The 20076-nt window shown below is 38.4% G+C and overlaps 3 protein-coding genes across 4 annotated transcripts; 1 reads left to right on the top strand and 2 right to left on the bottom strand.

The window, feature by feature from the left end:
- Positions 1–262: 262 nt before the first annotated feature.
- On the bottom strand, positions 263–3035 carry LOC126799019 (protein NRT1/ PTR FAMILY 5.8-like). Its single transcript, XM_050526127.1, has 4 exons — positions 2796–3035; positions 2308–2525; positions 1352–1872; positions 263–1275 (listed from the first exon to the last, which is right to left on the bottom strand). The coding sequence occupies exons 1-4, from the start codon at positions 2845–2847 to the stop codon at positions 423–425; spliced, it is 1644 nt and encodes a 547-aa protein (XP_050382084.1). The 5' UTR covers positions 2848–3035; the 3' UTR covers positions 263–422.
- Positions 3036–7418: 4383 nt separating this feature from the next.
- LOC126797835 (uncharacterized) lies at positions 7419–11480 on the top strand. 2 transcript variants are annotated; one of them, XM_050524564.1, is made up of 14 exons: positions 7419–7645; positions 7731–7828; positions 7914–8093; positions 8181–8241; positions 8361–8407; positions 8514–8606; positions 8705–8789; positions 9390–9438; positions 9849–9965; positions 10051–10198; positions 10400–10492; positions 10592–10660; positions 10967–11009; positions 11121–11480. In XM_050524564.1, the coding sequence occupies exons 1-14, from the start codon at positions 7588–7590 to the stop codon at positions 11219–11221; spliced, it is 1242 nt and encodes a 413-aa protein (XP_050380521.1). In that variant the 5' UTR covers positions 7419–7587; the 3' UTR covers positions 11222–11480. The 2 variants fall into 2 exon arrangements, with proteins under 2 accessions (XP_050380521.1, XP_050380520.1); XM_050524563.1 differs by having other exon boundaries at positions 7421–7645; positions 8705–8795.
- Positions 11481–12868: 1388 nt separating this feature from the next.
- Positions 12869–17386, bottom strand: LOC126801174 (alpha-mannosidase 2). The gene is made up of 4 exons (XM_050528642.1): positions 16778–17386; positions 16384–16533; positions 16214–16246; positions 12869–16101 (listed from the first exon to the last, which is right to left on the bottom strand). Exons 1-4 carry the CDS (start codon positions 17351–17353, stop codon positions 13360–13362), a joined length of 3501 nt encoding a protein of 1166 aa, XP_050384599.1. The 5' UTR covers positions 17354–17386; the 3' UTR covers positions 12869–13359.
- Between the last annotated feature and the right edge of the window lie 2690 nt (positions 17387–20076).

Genomic DNA, 20076 nt, shown 5'->3' with positions numbered 1-20076 from the left:
CCTTGAAGATTCAGCTAGATGCTCTACTAAATAAAAGTAACACCATAAGCTAAATATATAGCCAAATTCCAAGAAAAAAAAAAGACCAATCTTTCATATGAGGAAGAAATATTGAACACTGGTCTCCAACTATTACTCAACAAACTCTGAAAATTAAGAGTAGAAACATGCATGTTTAGAATGGCAAATCAATGCCTCAGATAAATCAATTTTTATTCATAGACTATAAGCTATCTAATAACATGAGTATTACATGAACTTCTAATATAACCAGAGAACTCAAACTTATCTGAACTTTGAATCTTGAATAACAAAATGCTCATTCTAAAAATAAATAAAAAAGAAGAAGAATAACAAAATGCTCTTTGTACTTTTTTTTTTGATACAAATGCTCTTTGTACATTAAACTCAAAACAAACAGCTTATTTACAACCTTCATTACTGTCCAAGTCCAAATCCTTTGTTCTAGTGTAACATGATGATATAATCACAAAAAACAAAAAGCTAAGTGCACTTGATGCTGCTAAAAACCAGTAATACTTGTCTAGCCGAGCTGCATTCATATCATCACAGAACCAGCTCTTACCTCCATTTGAACTTGTGATGGCTTCAACTGTGGAGATCAAAAAGGCACTCAAGTAGCTCCCAACCCCAAAAACACTAGTGTACAGTGCAAAGGCCATTGTTCTCATTCTAATGGGAAATTCAGAGTAAAAGAACTCTTGCATCCCAACGACAGTGAAAATGTCTGAAATGCCTAGAAGAATGTATTGTGGCAGCAACCAAAATATGCTGAGCGGAACCGTCTCAGATGGAGATCCTAGCATTTCCATCTTTCTGCTGATATGGAGCCTTCTTGTCTCCACAATTGCCGCGATGATCAGTGCTATGACTGAAGTGAACATCCCAATCCCCATCCTCTGCATTACGGTGATACCCTTTTCGTTACAAGTCAGAACCTTAGTAATTGGGATCAAAACTTTGTCATAAAGAGGCATCATCACGACTATAGAAAGTGCAATAGCACTCTGTAGTGTTGCGGGTGGAATAAGAAATTTGCTTCCAATGTTCCTTTTCATTGTCATGCCTTGTTTGGTGAAGAATGTTGAAGGTTGCTGGAAAATCACTGCAAACATTAACAGCATAAACCATATCGGCAAAAGCCTAAGAATAACTTTTGCATTTTCGAACATGTAGACGCTTCTTTTGGGATGCTCATTGTTCATGTCCTCATTGCTGCTAAATTTCTGATGACAAAGCGGTTTCCCTTGAAGCCTAAGCAAATTAGATAGCATCAGAACAAAGTTTATGTACAATAATTTTAACAACACTAAAAAAGAAATGAACTTACTCTAGCTCAGTGACATCTTTTTCATTGGGTAACTTGACTGTGCAATTCAGTACTTTCAATGCAGCTGCCTTAACAACTTGAATCATGCTCACAACAGGCTTATAATCCATGGCCTCTTTCCTCTGTTTATATGTATAAATTCGGCTTCCGCATGAGAAAACTACAATTGACGTGACCATCGAAATCATGGGGATGGCAAAACCTAGTATCCAACCAAAATTATCTTGAATGTAAGACATAACACTGATACCCAAGACAGTGCCACTACAAACACCAAAGTACCACCATTGAAAGAACAGACTCTTTTTGTTAGGTTTCTTGTCATCTTTGCTAGTAGGCAACTCTTCCTCTTCACTGTCAAGTTGATCTGCTCCAAAAGCTTGTAAAGATGGATTATACCCACCTTGACCAAGAGAAATCAAATACAATGACCAAAACAGAAATGAAGATGAACTTGTTTTGTTTGCTTGACCGGAGGATCCCCGGGATATAAATGCTGTTGACGTCAATGCCGCAAGCCCCTAAATCCAGAACAATAGACGATCAGTTAGTCTTCGTGACGTACAGGAGCATGTCGTTGTTACAAATGGACAACTAGCATGGCGCAAATTAGAATGCAGTTAATATAAGATCCTTAACGAACAGCGCTCTATACTATGTTAGGCAACCGTTGCGCCACCAAAACTCATATTATTCACTCAATCTCCTAGCTAATTCATCTTAGGAAAATGCATTTATTTTGACCCGGCCCGCCAGTTCTTAGTGCAGAACTGCAGATGATGATGACTCATTATCCATATCTTTATAATGGTTTTCCTAATCGTACTCCCACTTACTAGCACTCAGCGGACAAATTTTACTGACCACAAAAAAAACTTTACAACCAAAAAACAAAGTTAATGGGCCACAAAAAATGAAAAAGAAAGACAGAGAAAAGAGAGGTGGTTAGTACTTACGGCAACGTAGACAAAAGAAGAGGCTACAATGGTGTAGTATCTATCCCAGTAAGAATCAGCAAAGGGTGCAATTAAGAGTGGAACCATGGATGTGAATCCGCACCAACTGTTCACCGTCTTCGCCGCAGAAGAGTTGCTCATCTTTACTACATCCGTTAGATAAGTTATCAGATTTGATGCCACCCCTTTGTATGCAAATCTTTCCATCCCAGAAATAACTGTCATCAGAAGAACAACAGAAACCAAAATTTAACAAAATTAAAACTGATCATGCATTTTATCATTCAATCTAATCTATTCTAGCAAAGAGTATACTACTAATATTGGTCACCTTGGACATGCAGAGATAGATCGATCCAGAACCAAATTAGTTTGGTCCTTTCTAGTCATCATAGCTAGCTAGTGAGCTTAAATATATATCTGAGTGGTATTCATATATAAAAGTTTTAATGGAAGAACAAAGAAACGGGAGGGTATATGATGAATACCTATGAGAAGAATGCATGAGTTGCCGAGTCTCTTTCTTGTTGTGCCAGCCATGGGATCGAAGTGAAGGAGAATGAAGGTGACGAGTCTGAGATTACGAAGAAGAAGGAAAAATAAACGTACTGTTATCAGCTGCTGCAGATCACTGTTTGTACTTCTAATTTATTGAGACCAACAAAAACACTATCTAGTGCCAACACACAATCATCAAAGAGGATTTACTTGGACTAATGGACACACAAGGCAAATCCACTAAGCTTCTCCTCCGATGCTGGCAACATTTATAAGTAAATGAAAAGCTGATCCCAAGTATTATGTAGCTAGCTAGAAAATAATGTACGTCTAATTAATGGACGCAACACAACAAGAAGGGATCAAGAAGATGCCTCTGCAAATTCATTATTGTAGGATCTGAATCACCTGGATGTGACACTTAAAGGTACACGTACGTGTGGAGTTATCCTTCGACACGTAGGAAGGTAGGATGGCTCTGGTTACTCCACAGAACTGCAAGGACACCAGGATGAATATGCCAAATGAAATCAGTTGGTTTAATTCGCGCATTATTTACGAACTTATAATATCATGCATATCCGCAAATTAATACTACGAGTTTTTTCATTAACATTTATAGAGCGAGTCATCATATACTGTAATTTTGACATATTTATTTCGTTAATTCTGAAAAATAAGTAAAGAACAGGAACTGATCGAAGAATGACTTGTTAAAATACTCGCATGCACTATCCTTACCTGCGGAATTCGATTCTCATCATCAAAATTGGTTCACACAAATAATGTATGACACTAGAGACTCTTGTACACGCAATTTTCTCCAATTCTAAACATTCAATCAATCAGTATGATTATTATTTAAGCTGCCACAAGATAATTAGATAATAAAGCTAGCTAGCTAGGCCTGGATAGAAAGCAAATTAAGCAGCATCGTTCATCCTACGCACCATTACCACTTTTGTCTGAAGGTCCAACCCGAGCTCCATTTAGCTTAAACCGGCCTCATTCGGCAATGCATGCGTATACGATTTCCACTTTTTCACCCAGAATCATGACAAGTTTTTTACCATTTTCACATGCTTTTCCTTTTCGTATCGATATCTTTACTCAGAATTTGCTGAACCATGCATGAGTTTTATCATCTAGTTTGTTACCATTTGTTTTTTTCTCTCTTCTGGCAAACAAAGCCTGAATGCGGTTTTGATGTGTTACGTTTAGGGAGCTAACTGACAGAGATCTAATACCACCAGCAGGATGCATAAATGGATGATGACTTGATGAGGCCAAATTAGCATGCATAGGGCACACAGCTCCACACATCCCACATCATCCACACACACAATTAGCACACAGCTAGCTCTAGGAGAACGCATGGAAAAATAGGGCTGAGCTAGCCGGAGAAGAAACTCGGAAAGAATTGCAGTGCTCGGTGACAAGGATAAGTGGGTTGGTCCGTATACAGTCCCGGAATTAATGGAACGTGTGGTGATCATTTGGCGGTGAGTTGTTTCCTGTGATGGATAGCACTTAATTTCTTTATGGTTATGGCATGGATTACTATTTAAGCCACTTACTGATTTGTAGTATAGTGAAAGGTCTTTGGAGAGGTTAATCACTAACAGCAGACGACATGATAGATCTCTAGGGCCGAGCTTGTTATCGAGTAGTGCCGAATTGTTCAACTTAATTTAGTACGACTACTAGTGTTCTACTTTAATTCTTCTTCATTTTGGAGCGACTTAGAGCATTATAGATCGAGCAAACATTAATGTGTAAAACTAATCCTATCAATCTGTGTGGGTTTATTCTCTTGAGTTGACACACGTATGCAAGCAACATCCAGAGACATGAGTGCGCACAATGCTTGAATATTCTTTGGTTCGATCGGTCATCACTTGGTGCACAAAACAACCTAAATAGTATTTCGCTTATGAAACTTATATATACATCTTTCAAAAACTCACATCTATTTGCACAAATTTATTTACTTAAAACATTTAAGGTCAAGTTCACATGTATTCGCACGTACAATTAATATATTGCTTACCGAAAATCCGAAACTAGTACGCACTATATTATGCATTCCGGAACAGTACTTCAGCTCAGAGACACTGACCACTGACGCATGCCGATGGCTTTGGTCCGGTTAGGTTTAGATCGACATAGTCGTGTGTATTGTATGTTGGTTACAAAGTACTGAAAGTAGTCTATACATGCATAGACAGTTATGAAGTTAATGATCTACGCATGATTATGAGCTCCTGCATGCCCAGGAGCCAGGAGGTTTCATATGTGCAAGAAATGTTTTTCCACGGCTGCATATGTTTTCCACTGACCATGGCTAGCTACAATTGTCATCAACTTCACTTCTTTCTCTAGTCATTCTGCACTGTGGAACCTCGAAGGTAATAGTGCTGAGGCGCCATCGTTCGATCAATTAACTAATGAGGCGACCTTCTTGAAATTTTATATAAAAGTTGATCCGGTGGCATGGTCAGTCTGTTGATAGCGCGTGGCGGGAGGTCGGGAACTAAAAGAGAATGTTGAAGTGGGTGTAGTGAAGAATAGTAGTTAAGCTTTCCTGCTTATATTGGTGTGATTCACGGTCACTATATTGCAAGAGCTAGAAAACAGATGATACATGAGAGAGAGGAAAGACATATGTATTTTAGATCGATGGAAGTACATCTGCTTTGTCTGATTTTCCTTTTTTACAAACGTCAATTGAAGAACTCAATCTGTGTAGTTTTCAATGTTGAAGATAATTCAATTGAGTTGCGTAAAGTTGTAATATATACAATAAGCTTGCTTTCTATCATGATCAGCTTTAGGTCGTACGTATTGCCACAATAAAAGAAAAAAGACCGACTTTTGATCGCATATTAGCTTTTGATCACACTAACTTGCTCCATGTTTTCTTTACGTAAACCGAAGGAGATATGCATGTCGACATTATGTTTTAATTTACGACTTTACGTCAATCAAATTAAGATGATGACATTATATGCGTTTGTGTTTTTGTTTCATTCATTCTCGATCACACAGATTACTCAGGAAACTGAATGTACATGCATTCATGAATCATGATGATAATTAATGGTTCCAGAAACCACCAGATCGAATCCGCATTAATACATGAAACAGAAATTAAAAAATCAAATTGTGTACATGTATACATTTTTTCTGTACTGATAAAGATGAAGAGATATCAGCTCCTCTGCAGCAATCTAGAGTGACATGGGCCCAAACATGTCTGAATGAGACCGCCACAACCGGAAACTCACCGCCCCTCCCTTATCAGAACTTTCATTAATAAGTAAAAATAAAAATAAAAAATCCTTGCCGATCAAGCAGCTTACAGATCACTCGATCACGAAGGTTTTTGGTTCCTTCTTTAGAGAAATTTAGGAATGGAATAATTGGTTCTCTTAAATTCAAGCTCCTTGATAACGCGGGTTAGACGGTGCTAATGAGAATGGTGGCCGCCTTAACGTGGCTCAAAGCATGTCGGAAATACTTCATCCGTGGACATCATGTAAGAGTTACGTTAAGTTGTTGCCAACTTTCTTTTTGACAATGTATGATTACCAATTTACCTAATTACAATCCTTGCCGTGTCAACAGCAAACAGATCGACAAGTAGTTTCATCACACAGGAGCCAAACTCATTATACTTCTACGGTCATGATCAAGATCAATAGGGATGGAAGAAAAGGCAATGCCTAAGAAGATGTACTTGGAAATTAAGACACCGGAGATGGAGGAGTGAGGGTTTTGAAGGGTGTGGCGGTGACAAAATTTGGGTCGGAGATAAGAGAGAGCCATTGCTTGGAGACGTATTTGAATTGCACCAGAGGTCGAGCTGGTATGCGCCCATGCATCACGTTACCGGAATTTGGTTGTTTCTTGTGCCTTAGGCGTATAACTAACCGTCAATTCAAAAACCAAATAAAATAGGTGAATTATTGGTTGTGATTAGTGCTAAATAGGTGCTCAGGCTTATAAAATCCGAGGTGTTTGGTTCTTAATTCTAATGAACAATGGAAAACGTGCCAAGTCAAGTACACACAAACAAACAAAAACACCTTCAAATAACCAAGAAGCTAGAGAGCAAGAACATGATGTTGCATTCAGGATGTAATACCTAGATTCATGTCAACACTCAAGATCACATATACTTCACTGCGAATCATGACGATCACCGATGATTATATGTGTCTCCTTAAAACCATATATATGCAACTCATGGCCCAAAAACATGTACAAACCTTAAAACATTTGCCAGGGCTGAATTATATAGCTTAAACTCTCTTCTTCGATGTAAATAATTTAATAGAATGACAATCAAACAATAATATGTAACCTCGTTCTCTAAACACACTCAAATGATCGAATGTCAACAGCTTTGTGAATTTTACCTCTCATTATTACCTCACTTCCTAACTAAGTGAAATTATTTCATGATCAAACTTTCATATTCTCTAAAAACGAGATCAACTTCTCAGAATCTTCACGTACACACAAATTGAGCCACCCGACGTCGTTTTGGTCACTGCCTTTGGTTTCAAATAATATTCTCTCGGGATCCCAAGTACATGAGAACTAGAAGTACTATCAAAGTCTTTTAACAGATACTTCAAATCTCATCCGAGTTTGGACACTGAATAGCACACAACTCTCTCTCACTTCTCTTCAAAGTTTCAACCTTTAACTCCAACTTTGCTTCCATCCCAATCCCAATTACTCCGGAGCTCACGATCTAGGGTTTCCATTTCCGGCATGGAGAGCTCAGGAGAGAAGGTCGTCGCCGTCATCATGGTCGGAGGCCCCACCAAAGGTACTTGGGTAATCTCAATTTCCCTCCAATCTTCAAAGTTTTGATCTTTATCAAGTTTCTCTGAGCTTTTTGATTTTCCGGTCAGGTACTAGATTCCGGCCACTATCGTTCAACACGCCCAAACCGCTTTTCCCGTTGGCAGGGCAAGCAATGGTTCATCATCCAATCTCAGCTTGTAAAAAGGTCAGCTTTTTCTCTTAATGGGGTTTTGATTTTGCAAGCATTGCTGGATTAGGTTGTCTGAATTGTTGGTGTTGTTGTATTGTAGATACCCAATTTGGCTCAGATATTTCTGATTGGGTTTTATGAGGAGCGTGAGTTTGCACTCTATGTTTCTTCGATTTCGAATGAGCTTAAAGTGCCTGTGAGGTACTTGAAAGAGGATAAACCACATGGTTCAGCTGGTGGGATTTATTACTTTAAAGATTTGATCATGGAAGACGGCCCGGTATGGCTTCTCTGCTTGATTTGTCTTGGATTGTAGTGTTGTGTGTGTGATAATGTTGTACTTACATGTATGTTGTTTGTTTGGCAGTCGCATATCTTTTTGCTGAATTGTGATGTGTGCTGCAGTTTTCCGCTTGCAGAAATGCTCGGTATGTTTTGTTTCAGCTATTTGTTGGTCAAATAGAATTTAGTATTGTTTAGAATAATGAATGAGGACTTAGAAGGAGTAATTGATGATGCTGCTTGCGGATGTTGTTTGATTTTGCAGAGGCTCATATAAAATATGGTGGAATGGGTACAATGCTAGTGATCAAGGTTGGTATCTTGACAAGCTGCTTTCAATCCCTACTGATGAATTCTTCTACTTCATGTATGGTGATGTTATTATTATTCCTTATTTTCTTTTCGACTGTGTCTGCAGGTTTCTGCCGAATCTGCCAATGAGTTTGGTGAGTTGGTTGCTGATCCAATCACCAAAGAACTGTTGCATTACACCGAGAAACCAGAGACTTTTGTACGTACACAGTTCTTTTTTGTTTGTTTGATGACTTCAATTTTAAATGCTTGTTCCCAGTCGCAATTTCTAAACCTTAAATATCTCTGGATATGCAGGTGAGTGATTTGATCAACTGTGGTGTTTATGTATTCACCCCTGATGTTTTTAATGCCGTTGAAGATGTCTCTAGTCACCGGGAAGGTAGAGGTTAGTCCATTTCAGTACATGTCAGCTGGTTTGTACCTTGGGTTAATTTCTAGCAAGTATTGTCAAGTTTCTTGGTGTGATGATTAGAAATAATCTTGGCCTCACCCTGTTTTTCTCTTTTTATTTCCTTTTCCTCTATCAAGTAAAGATGTATCTGTAAACTGAGTTACAACTGCCAGATGAAAGGTCTTGGTGTTTTTCTGCATTCATCTTTGTCATTATATGAAGTACTTCAAGAGATAGTAGCATGTCAGCAACCCTTTATAATACTTGTATGTTCTGGTTTACTATTTCTAATTGCAAATATCAGACTTTCAAAGAATATATCAAAATCATGTCTCGGGGCTTGAATCGTGATGCAAATTAAATAGCCATGTGACTGATAAAATTATTTGTAGCTTTGATAAGTTAATCTGTTGGCTAAGATGCAATGAAACTGCAAAAGTCTTGCTTCACCTGTGTCATATGTCGTAAGATCTATGTGGTTTAATGATTTGTTGACTTCTATTCCACATCTGATTGTTTTTTTCAGTCTACCATATGCAATAAGATGTTTGTCCCTTTCAACACAGTGACTTATATTTTATCATGCAGCTAATTTACGCCGTATTTCCAGTTTTGAAGCCCTCCAGTCTGCTACAAGGTTTGTCTCTTTCTCCAAGCTTATTACTTAGAGGGTTCAAATATTGAACTTATAACTAGTTCTTGTGTGAGTTTCCATTGAAGAACTGTTTACCTGTCATGCGTGTAGACCAGGGTTCCGAATAGTATCCAGTTAACTACCTCTGTAAGAGTTGATATCTTTTTGTACAAGTTTCCATAATTAACGACCTCTTAATAAAACCCGAGAAAAATTCTAGTTGTTGCATGAAAGCATTGCAACATGTATTCATAGTGAATGGTGTCACTGCTATGTGCTGTGTCATAATGACGAGGACATACATTGTTGAGCACACACAAAAGAATCACAATTATATGGTACTTTACTTCACATCTTTGGATTATTACTAGCCTTGTGGCAGTTTTGATCTTACTTTACACTTTGTTCTACAGGAATCTTCCTACAGATTTTGTCAGATTGGATCAAGATATTTTGTCGCCTCTAGCTGGAAAGAAGCAATTATATACTTTTGAGACCATAGATTTCTGGGAACAAATCAAGACTCCAGGGTAGTGTGTTTCCTAATAACTTGATTGTTCCACTTTATGATTTAGTATCATTATCAAGTCTTAAAATCGTTGTTTTACATTACAGAATGGCATTGAAGTGTTCGGCTTTGTATCTTTATCAGTTTCGTTACACCTCTTCACATCTTTTAGCTAGTGGAGATGGAGTCAAGAATGCCACCATTGTTGGTGATGTTTATATTCATCCATCAGCAAAAGTACATCCTAGTGCTAAGGTAGTGTCACTTCCATGTCATGTCTTTTTATATGTGTATGGCATACCCCATTTTGTTGTAACCTGATTACAGTAGCACATGCATATGTTAGGGTGAAGTAGGGCTGGATGAATGGATATATCAACTCATTAGTCATTACTGATAATATGGATTTAATTCTGTGGCATTTCCTTCTAAAGTTTGATTCACTTTTGTGCACAGATTGGTCCCAATGTATCTCTATCAGCAAATGTTCGGATAGGTGCGGGAGTGAGGCTTATAAGTTGCATTGTCTTGGATGATGTTGAAATTAAGGTATTAAAGCTGTGCCCATGGATACAGTATCCTAGAACCACAGTTTCAAGTTTGTGTTTTATTCCATGCTGGGAACTCAAGGTTTTTTCTTAATGGCAGGAAAATGCAGTTGTTATACATTCTATAGTTGGATGGAAGTCATCTATTGGGAAATGGTCACGTGTCCAGGCAAGTCTAGTCACGGCATAAACAAAATTCTGTTAGATTCAAAAGAGAAATTAAACCGAAATAGTCGGATAAAAACACATCTTGAAAAGTCGGAAATCCTAGATGACCAAAACTACAGTTTTGACATGATAGAAAAACTTATCTCCAAGATGTTTTTGGAGACTCATTACGTAGAAGGCTGGAAGCAGTAGTGAATTAGCTTGAAAACATAAGTAGCTTACTATTTCTGTTGAGTTATTTACTTAAGATTTAGTCCCGATCACTCCTAATTTGTGCTGCTAACTAAACTTGTATTGACTGGTTCAGGCCGAAGGAGACTACAATGCGAAGCTTGGAATCACCATCCTTGGTATGCATGCCCAATTTCTTAATATTTTACTTTCTATAATCCTATGCTGTTGATGTGCACTTTAATAAAGATCATTGTATTAAACTATTAGCTCTCCTTTTCTTTTGGCAGGAGAAGCAGTAACAGTTGAAGACGAAGTTGTGGTGATTAACAGCATTGTTCTCCCACACAAGACTCTTAATGTTAGTGTACAGGAGGAGATCATTCTGTAGAGGTTGAGAGAGAGAGATTGCAAAGGCCTCCTAGTTCTGTCTGCAGCCCTGCCTCTATGCTTGAATAATTCTGGCTAACGGCGATGTTGTATCATTTTTGCTTAGACAAATGTTGTAAAATTGAGTCACAAGTAACATATAGGCAACTTTTTTTTTTCAGCAATATAATTCGACGGTACAGTCATCCCCGTAAAGAAAGAGGATCATTTTTTGTGACTTATAAACTTATATAATAGCAATTTTGATAGTTAAATTTATATTTCGATGAAAGAATCATCTGTTAATCTTTGATCAAAATCCCAAAACCAACTGCAGCAGCAGCAGTCTTTGCAATCTCTTTCACATTGGTTACTCCACCATCAACAGATTTCTCTGCAATCAGTTCCGGAATTTCATCATCACGTGTAAATAATCATGCACAATAGAACACATGGTATGAAATTGTGAATAACATAATGAGGAAGTGTTAACTGACTAGATAATTACGTAGGGAAGAATGAGATAAGCTGATAGAAGATAATGCAAGAGACCAACTCGGATGATAACGTTGCACATGAGGAGTCCTGGATGAAGTAGTCTTTGCATGAGATACAACTAGCTAGCGTACATAAAGGGCCATAGATCCTCGCTACCACAAAGTCCACAATCTTAAGAAATTACAGAGTTCTCTTCCTCAATTGCTTTAAAGTTTTGCTCGGAGTAGGATGACGAGATCGAAGAAGAGAGATGAAGAGAGTATCCTTAGTGGAGTTGGAGGCAAAGTTCAGAGCCTTATAACTCGATCTATAGAACTTTTGGCAAGGGAATTTGAATTCGAAAATCCAAATAGCGAGATCGAAGAGGAGAGATGGAAGCTGATCGAACATCGCATAGCCTCCAAGGGGGGTGTAGTTGCAGCCCAACATCTTTCTCCGTTTCTTGATCCTCCACCAACAATGACGATACATGAGGAAGCACACATGTTTCCTGTTCTTCTTCGATTCAAAGGTCATCCTGTGATTGATGAATTCGGCCATGTTCTCTACCATTTCAAATCCTTAAAGGGTGTTAATGGCGAAGGAAGATCGGGAGCTGATGATGGTTATTTTTTGAAGGAGAAGAAGTGGAGAATGGGGAGTGTGAGTGACCTTTGCGTCATGGTAGCTCACGTCGTATCTCTTGGATTAGCAATGCGACAGGTCTATTATCTTCTTCGGAACAGGTCAGGTTGGTTTGTCAAGTTTTATACTACAAAAATTTCCATGATTCCCTTACTTCGGATAACTCAACTTGTATTGAGTACTGGACTGGCAATAGAAAGCTTCCAGTTTCTGTTTTGCTGGGTTTTTCCGATCATAAAAAATGCCGGTGTCGTTAAAAGAAACCGAGCAAGACAACTAGCTGCTCTGGCGCTTCAATCCTCAGCTAAGAACAGTGCAATCACTGCAATGTTGCATTTTTAAAGAATCGAATTCTTTAACTCAGCAGAGCTATCTAGCTTGTATCTTAGGAATGAGTATTTACTAGAGAGTTCATGTCTACCTTAAGCCATCATTGCAACGAGTACATTGAAGATTTTAACTAATATTTCGATCATCCGTTCGTATTTTCATGCCAATCTGGAGCCTAACATGTTATAAACCAAATTAAACAAGGAAAAATGGCTCATACTGTGCAATCAAAAATACAACTGTTAACATCTCCAGGTGATCATATTTATAAAGTCTCACCTGTTCTGAACTTCTGATTAGTACAAAATGTGTGAAAATACATGTTTTCAATCGAAAAATCAGTGCATAGATCAAGCCACAACAGTTCAAACCCTGTAACTCTGGGATTCGTAAGCACGAGACAAGTCTCAACAAAACGAATTCCAAGCTCATGTATCTCAATAGACTAGGTATTTGTTAAGCTAAACCTGGATGGTAGACTTGCCGATGCATCACCACTCCGTATTTACTATCTTTGCCCCGAGTCTTTGGCAGCAAACATATAATCCCACACTTTTGAATATGTTAATAGTGGGATCTGAGAAGTCACAACACTCAATTGTAGCCATTCCAACTTGTAAGCCTGTGATGTGTCATTGCTCTTAGCTATGAGCCCCGTTGAAGCATTGTCCAGGAGACTGCGAATAATGAAATCAGCAACTAGCAGACTCATTGGTGTGGCTGTAACTCCATCTTGTAAGCTTGTATTTCCATGGGAGAAATTAGGACCTGACCTTCTGGGGCAACATCTCCAAACTGCTCAATATAACCAAGCATATCCGTGTCTTCATGTAAAAGATTCAAGGAAGTGGCTCTCGCATTTGATACAGTGAGCTCCCGGAACATGTTAAGCAAATTCACACTTTCCTCAGCAAACCTAGCGCAATTAGATCTGCCCTTCCGGCAATATGAAGGGTCCCAACTTCGTCTCTGTAATGTTATGACAAACCTTGAATCTTCAAGTGGCGGCTGAGAGAATTTTAAAGGCCGGGGAACCTTTAAACTTACAATATGCAGATCACACGGTAAGGGTGCAACTAAAGGTGAAAATGATCTCGAGGGTGGTTGCACTGACAAATCTTCTGGCTTCTTGGAAACAAATGCATGCAGTGGATAGTTCAGGCCAGCACCAACACGGTGGGAAAGAAGAGATGGATTCAATGGCAAGGGGTTCAAAACTGGATTTGATGCAGAAGAAATGTTGGACTCTGCAAGGATGTGGAAGACTACATTCATTGCACGGTTGTCCATCACTCCTTGTCCAAGACCACGTCCGTCATCTCTTACCAACCGACGGTCAAGCATAATCTCCAACCATCCAACTTTAAGGCTCGCCACACCCAATGACTGCCGGGAATGGACAGAAAACCGCTGACCATTGGATCCCTGCAAAAATGCAAGAGAGGGCATAGGGTAATAATTGCCTTGGAGGGGGATTTTATCATAGGTTTCTCTTCTGCTCATCTGAAAGCCATTTAAATCAGAAAAGAATACTTTTTTGTTGTCAATATTTGTTTTGTATCTAACTATCAACTCCCTGTCATTAAACTGCTGGTTGAGAAGCTCAACATGATACTCCTTCTCAATGAGAAACTCCTGTGCAGTATTATCTCCATTGTAGAGACGGGTGCTATGAGAAATGGGGCTCTTCTCCCATTGTGTACTTGGATAAGAATATACTTCCTGCACCAATGGTCCCTGAGAGATCACCATCTGCCCACCTGCCGTGATGATAGGCTGCGCATCACCATCAGGTTTGAAAAGATATGCTCCACTTCCCCAGCTAGAATACATAGCTATTTCTTCACCCACAACAGTTTGGGATCCAGTGCCGTAGCTTATTTTCTGCAATAAACCATGATTGACATCAAAAGTGAGTGTTTGATGCCTGTTCTTGATTTCAGCCGCATCAGCTTCTAATTTCGAACAAGGATATGGAGTGGGGCAAGAGAAAGAACTAGACTTTGAGAAGTATTTAAGTTTTGCTGGCTTCGCCTTTTCACATCCAACAAACCCATTGGCAATATAATATGTCTGCAACCCCAGTGCAGGAACAGAAGCCTGCCAGTAGACACGATGCCTTCCAGTGAAGATTTTGCTTTTATCATGCTGCAATTCAGGGGATATTTGGCTTGGGACACATGTCCAGTTCGAGTCAAGAACAGTAACATCAGGACGGTTAACAATAACCATCACAACCTCCTCTCTTATCTGCTCCAAGGGATTAAAAAAGATTACTGTTTGGCGGGTTCCTTCACGAGCCATGATCGCTCTATGAACAGGCTGAACATCATATTTAGATCTCACCTGTTCTGGCTCAAACTGAGAAGGGTTAGAAGAATCATATTTGTCATGGCGCATTCCAAGCAGTACTTCAATAGCTTTAGACATAAAAATCTGCAAGTCCTGCAAGGAAATGTGCATCCGGGTCCCATAATCCAGGACAACATGATCTTTAGCAGTTCCAGTTACACCATCATGATGCTGAAAAAGAGCTAAATTCCTTCTTGCAGCTGCCAACTTGTATGAAAACCCGATAGGCAACTTTTCACATTGTGGTCTCCCACAATACCCAAGCAGGAAAGCCATCATCATATCGGCGGTACGAAGCGTATGCTCTAGTACACGATCAACAGCCTTGAAGAAAGGCCTTGATACGTAATAACCACTCCAATAGTCCTGCTGCCTATCAGCGTAAGTAAAGAAGTCGCCCGACAGAGAAGGAAAACCTCCAACCTGACCAGAACCAATCTCCCCAGGACGTGTGTGATTAATTCTTTCAGCCTCTTCACGAAGGGTCCGAAAGTAGTCCTCCAAAGTTCCAAAATGCGCCTCAGCATTTAAACTGGGATTAGAATTGATATAATCAAATAACCTTTGATAATTCCTGAACTGAGCTTCAGCTTCATCTATGCTAACGTAGCGGAAGTCATCTCCAAGAGGAACAAGAAGTGTATTAGTCCTGTATAGTGTTGATTTCTTCCTATATTGATCTAGTAGTAGACGTGCCCGCCCCTGCACATTTTCTTGGTTGGTCTCTACTGGATATTCTCCCCAAGGACACTGTTCATACATAAAGCCACGCATACGAGCAAAGTCAAACTGACAACATATGGCTGGTTCTGGCCCACAAGTGTGTGGAACATCATAAGAATAAAAGGGCATCATATGGACAAAAATATCAGTAGTTTCATCCACATCCCAGCTCTGACGCCAAATATACTCCAAATTCTGGTGCAGTGCAAGTTCTTTTTTGAGCTCATAATGGGTCCTCTGAATGAGCATATTTTCAAAACCCATACGGCGCAGAAGATATGCCATGGTAGGTGAGTAACCAAATGGATCTATTGCCCAAGAATTCTTAGGAATAACACCTACAGTCTCATTCAGCCACACATTTCCTTCCGTGATCTGACCATCCAATACCCAAAGAATCAAAGCAGCAGTTTAGTGACATAAAAGATGCATACCATTAGAGCAAATGCATTTCTATCATCACTAAATGAAAGAAAACTTATCATACCTGTTCAATTATGGCATAGTAATGCGAATTAGCCTGCATCAACACAAGGAACAAATGTATTAAACTCCAATCCAGTAACAACATACACACATCTAGTCGTAAATGTGCATAAACAGAACCTTAAGCTTTGCAATCGAATAAACTTCTACAAAACATCGACAAACGATTACCTCATCATTCATCACCCAGCCACCTCCAACAATTTCCAGCTGACCATTCTTCACCAAATTGGTAAACATTTCTCTCTTGTCATCGGCCGAGTCTCTCCACCACCTCTCCAGATACGACATCTCTTCCCATATAAACTTGCGCCGAGCATCCTACACATCCAAAAAAAATCCACTCCACTCAAAATCCCCTAAAGGCTACCAAATTCTAAACAACAACAACCACAAAAACTAGCTCTAACATGCTTTCCATTCATTCACAAGCTCAACGATCATCGCAACCATTAACACCTCTAAGTACATTACAACACCGACCTTATCTAAAACTCGAACAGCGAAAAATGATATTTAACAAATTGAAAGGTCACGATTCACTGAAATTCAGAAGCTCACAGACCTTGGAGAGAGTATCAACAATGGTGTCGAGTATATGCCTAGACTGCTTCTCATAGTACTCATCCACCGTGAGCTTCCAGCCTGGATCGTTATGCGAGTGAGGCACCACGATCACCTTCAACTTCTCCGAGTCCCACTCGTCGCCTTTGTACTTGACTCGCCACCCCTGCTTCCACGGCCCGCCGTCGAGGTCGGAGAATTCAATCTTGTCGTAGAGCTCCTTGGTGGTGATGTCCACGGCGGCGCCGGAGGAGTCGTTGGGGCCGGGTCGTCGGGTGAGGGGTTTGCGGGGCTTGGAGGAGCGGATCGGGGACCGGGAGGACTTGGAGGAGGGGGAGAAGCGGGCGGTGATGGGGTGGGGGAAGCCGTAGCGGAGGAGGAGGAGGAGGAAGAAGAAGACGGAGACGGAGAGGCCGATGGTAAAGAAGTTGGCGAGGAGGAAGTCGCGGAGGAGGAGGCGGCGGCGGGGCTTCCGGGAGTGTTTTGATTTGGGGGAGGCGGCGGCGGTGGTGGTGGAGGGGAGGAGCGAGTGGGCCCACGCGCCTCCGCGGCGAGCGCTGAAGGACGAGAAGGCCATTTGTTTGGTGCGAAATAGGGATCTTGAATTTTCTGAGAGACTGACCCGAGTCTCCAGTGTCAAGTGCGACTGTGAGAGTTTAGTGATGGTGGGGTGGGGCCCGCTGAAGTGGAAAAGTCTTTTTCTAAACTCCGCACCCACTACAAGAATTTGGTACCTGATATATCAAAACGGATAATTTAGTACCTAACGTTCTTAAATTTAAGTCATTTTAATACTTATGTCAATTTTTACCATATTTTCAGGGTTATTTCCATCATCTTATCTCTAATTTTTTACTTCATTTTTTTCATAATACCTTCAAATTTCCTCTAAATTATCACTAAAATTTTGATAACTCATCCACTTAGTATCTGTGATGATTTACGTATATAATTTTTCATAATGTAGCTATCAATCTAAAATAATTTTGATTATAAGTAATTTTAAAAATATATTTCAATAAAAATTACAATTGCATAAAAGCAATTTATTTCCTTTGCAAAAAATAGGATACAATAAGTATATGAAAAAAAATTATTTTTGATATATGCGAAGTAAATGTTAAGTGGAGTAGATATATCAATTTAATTATCTCCAAATAGACCACAATTATAGGAAGAAATGAAGGAAAATGTGAATTTAATGAGTGTAAGGCTAGAATGACGAAAATAACCCTAAAATATGATCAAAATTGATTGAGGTACTAAAATGGCTTACAAATGAAAACTTCATGTACCAAATTGTCCGTTTTCATACATCAGGTACTAAATTGCCCAAGTAGCCATACTTCGAGTACCATAGGAGAAATCAACCCTCCCCCCCACTAAATTCCCACCCATCACAAGTTTAAGTCCGCCTAAATCCCGCCCAGCATAAGTTTAAGCCTAGCGTAATTTTCTCAACCGCCTAGCTCCCGCCTAGTTTTCATTTCTTGATCGCCTATAATCCCTATAATACCCGTATAGTTTTCACCAGCATATTGTGTTGTGTTGGGACAGAGTAATCTTACTTTGCTTGAAATCTTATTTTCATGATAATTTTATTTTTAGGAATAGAAAATTTTATGAATTGATAATTCTTTTTTATTATTATTATTCCCTGTATTTTTAAAATTAGTTAGAATTGCATATAAATAATTAAGAATTGAAAAATGACACCTCTTTTTAATGTAAAATAAAAGAAACAAGCTTCAAATTTCATTTATCTAATCCAATAGAATTTACACTTTCTTTAAAATTTCAACATAAACAAGATGAGCAATATCAATTTTCTGAAATTTAATTAAATTCTCCATTATTTTCCTCTATCCAAACACAACACTAACGATTGTATAACAATAACATAATCATTTCTTCTAATTCCTCCAACTTGACCAACTTCACCTTATCTTCACCTAATACATTGACCTCGATACACGAGCAGATTTGACATTAACTAGATTTTAGTTTTATATACGAGGATATATAAATCAAGCCATGTACTAGATGATTTCATGACACCATCCTTCATAATGCATATAAATAATACAATTGAGAGATAAGAGTGTAGTTACTAAAAACAAAAATAATTGCTTTCAACAAAAAGATGCAACAAACATAAAGAATACCAAATTGACCAGTGAAGTTATAAGGATAAATCTGATAAACAAGGCATAAAAATTGGTCGTATAATGCATATAAAAAATATAATTGAGAGATAATAGCCTAGTTACTAATAACAAAAATAGTTATTTTCAACAAAAAGATACAGCAAACATAGAAAATACCAACTTGACCAACGAATTATAAGGATAAATATGAGAAAACAAGGCATAAAAATTGGTCGTAAAAAGAATCAATTTAAATCTTCACATTAACATCATTTCGACATATGAAGAAATTTGTGTGCATGCATTGTTTGACAAAAGGTTTTGCATATATTTTCTTTTGCAAGTATTTGTCGGAGCATGTACATTATAAGAGTGATATGATGAAAGGGTTGATGTGCAAAACTCAATAATTCAGCATAAAGTTAACATGAGCATAGTACTTGAGAGAGCATGTAGATATTGTACTTTTCAATATGAAATAGTTAGAGCAACTTATGATGGACGGGCTTATGGAAAAATTGAAGGAAAACAAATTGAATAAGAGTGAAAAATATCACTTAGTATTCCTCCGGATCACTTATCCGAAAAAAAACATATATGATTGAGATTTCGAATCATCCTTGACAAAGAAGCTACATCATTTTCCTATTTTGTCCATATTTTTTTTCACCATCATTGCAGCATTAATAATAATAATATAGAGGTTGCATGAAAATTTCAAGTTAAAATGTAATGCAATAATTTCGATAAAAAAAATGTAAAACAATAACTAACTAACAAACAACAAATTTAAAACAATAACAATAAAAACCAGATTTACTTGTACATAGGCTATAAAGAACTAGAAACTAGGTTTTTTATGATCTTTCTCAATTGAATGTCTAGCACGATCAGCTTTTCACACATAATTCACATATGACATGTCCCAAGTTTGATCATCAATTCTCACTGTCATGTATACAATTGTATTTTCAGCTCCACAAATCATCAAACATCGTTGACAATTATCAAAATGTAAAGAATATCAATAAGTAAGATACTTCTTTTTTTAATGAAATATTTTATTTAGATGAGAAGTAATAATTAATTTTACCTAAGTTCTTTTCGTGAGTAACACAACTATTTCTTCTAGTTCTTCTAACTTAACCAACTC

This window comes from Argentina anserina, chromosome 6, assembly GCF_933775445.1.
Source record: "Argentina anserina chromosome 6, drPotAnse1.1, whole genome shotgun sequence".
Taxonomy (NCBI): domain Eukaryota; kingdom Viridiplantae; phylum Streptophyta; class Magnoliopsida; order Rosales; family Rosaceae; genus Argentina; species Argentina anserina.
The sequence above is the reverse complement of the archived record's forward strand: the minus strand, read 5'-3'. Positions and strand labels throughout refer to the sequence as shown.

Bases quoted from the DNA above. Each gene is read 5' to 3' on its own strand.
- LOC126799019 (XM_050526127.1), bottom strand. From the start codon at position 2,847: ATGGCTGGCACAACAAGAAAGAGACTCGGCAACTCATGCATTCTTCTC. The intron at 1,873-2,307 runs GTAAGTACTAAC...TTCTGGATTTAG, and splicing joins CTTCTTTTGTCTACGTTGCC to GGGCTTGCGGCATTGACGTC. The intron at 1,276-1,351 runs GTAAGTTCATTT...TAATTTGCTTAG, and splicing joins AAAGATGTCACTGAGCTAGA to GCTTCAAGGGAAACCGCTTT.
- LOC126797835 (XM_050524563.1), top strand. From the start codon at position 7,588: ATGGAGAGCTCAGGAGAGAAGGTCGTCGCCGTCATCATGGTCGGAGGC. The intron at 8,607-8,704 runs GTACGTACACAG...CTGGATATGCAG, and splicing joins CCGAGAAACCAGAGACTTTT to GTGAGTGATTTGATCAACTG. The intron at 11,010-11,120 runs GTATGCATGCCC...TTCTTTTGGCAG, and splicing joins GCTTGGAATCACCATCCTTG to GAGAAGCAGTAACAGTTGAA.
- LOC126801174 (XM_050528642.1), bottom strand. From the start codon at position 17,353: ATGGCCTTCTCGTCCTTCAGCGCTCGCCGCGGAGGCGCGTGGGCCCAC. The intron at 16,247-16,383 runs GTAATCGTTTGT...GTGTTGATGCAG, and splicing joins GCTGGGTGATGAATGATGAG to GCTAATTCGCATTACTATGC. The intron at 16,102-16,213 runs GTATGATAAGTT...TTGGATGGTCAG, and splicing joins ACTATGCCATAATTGAACAG to ATCACGGAAGGAAATGTGTG.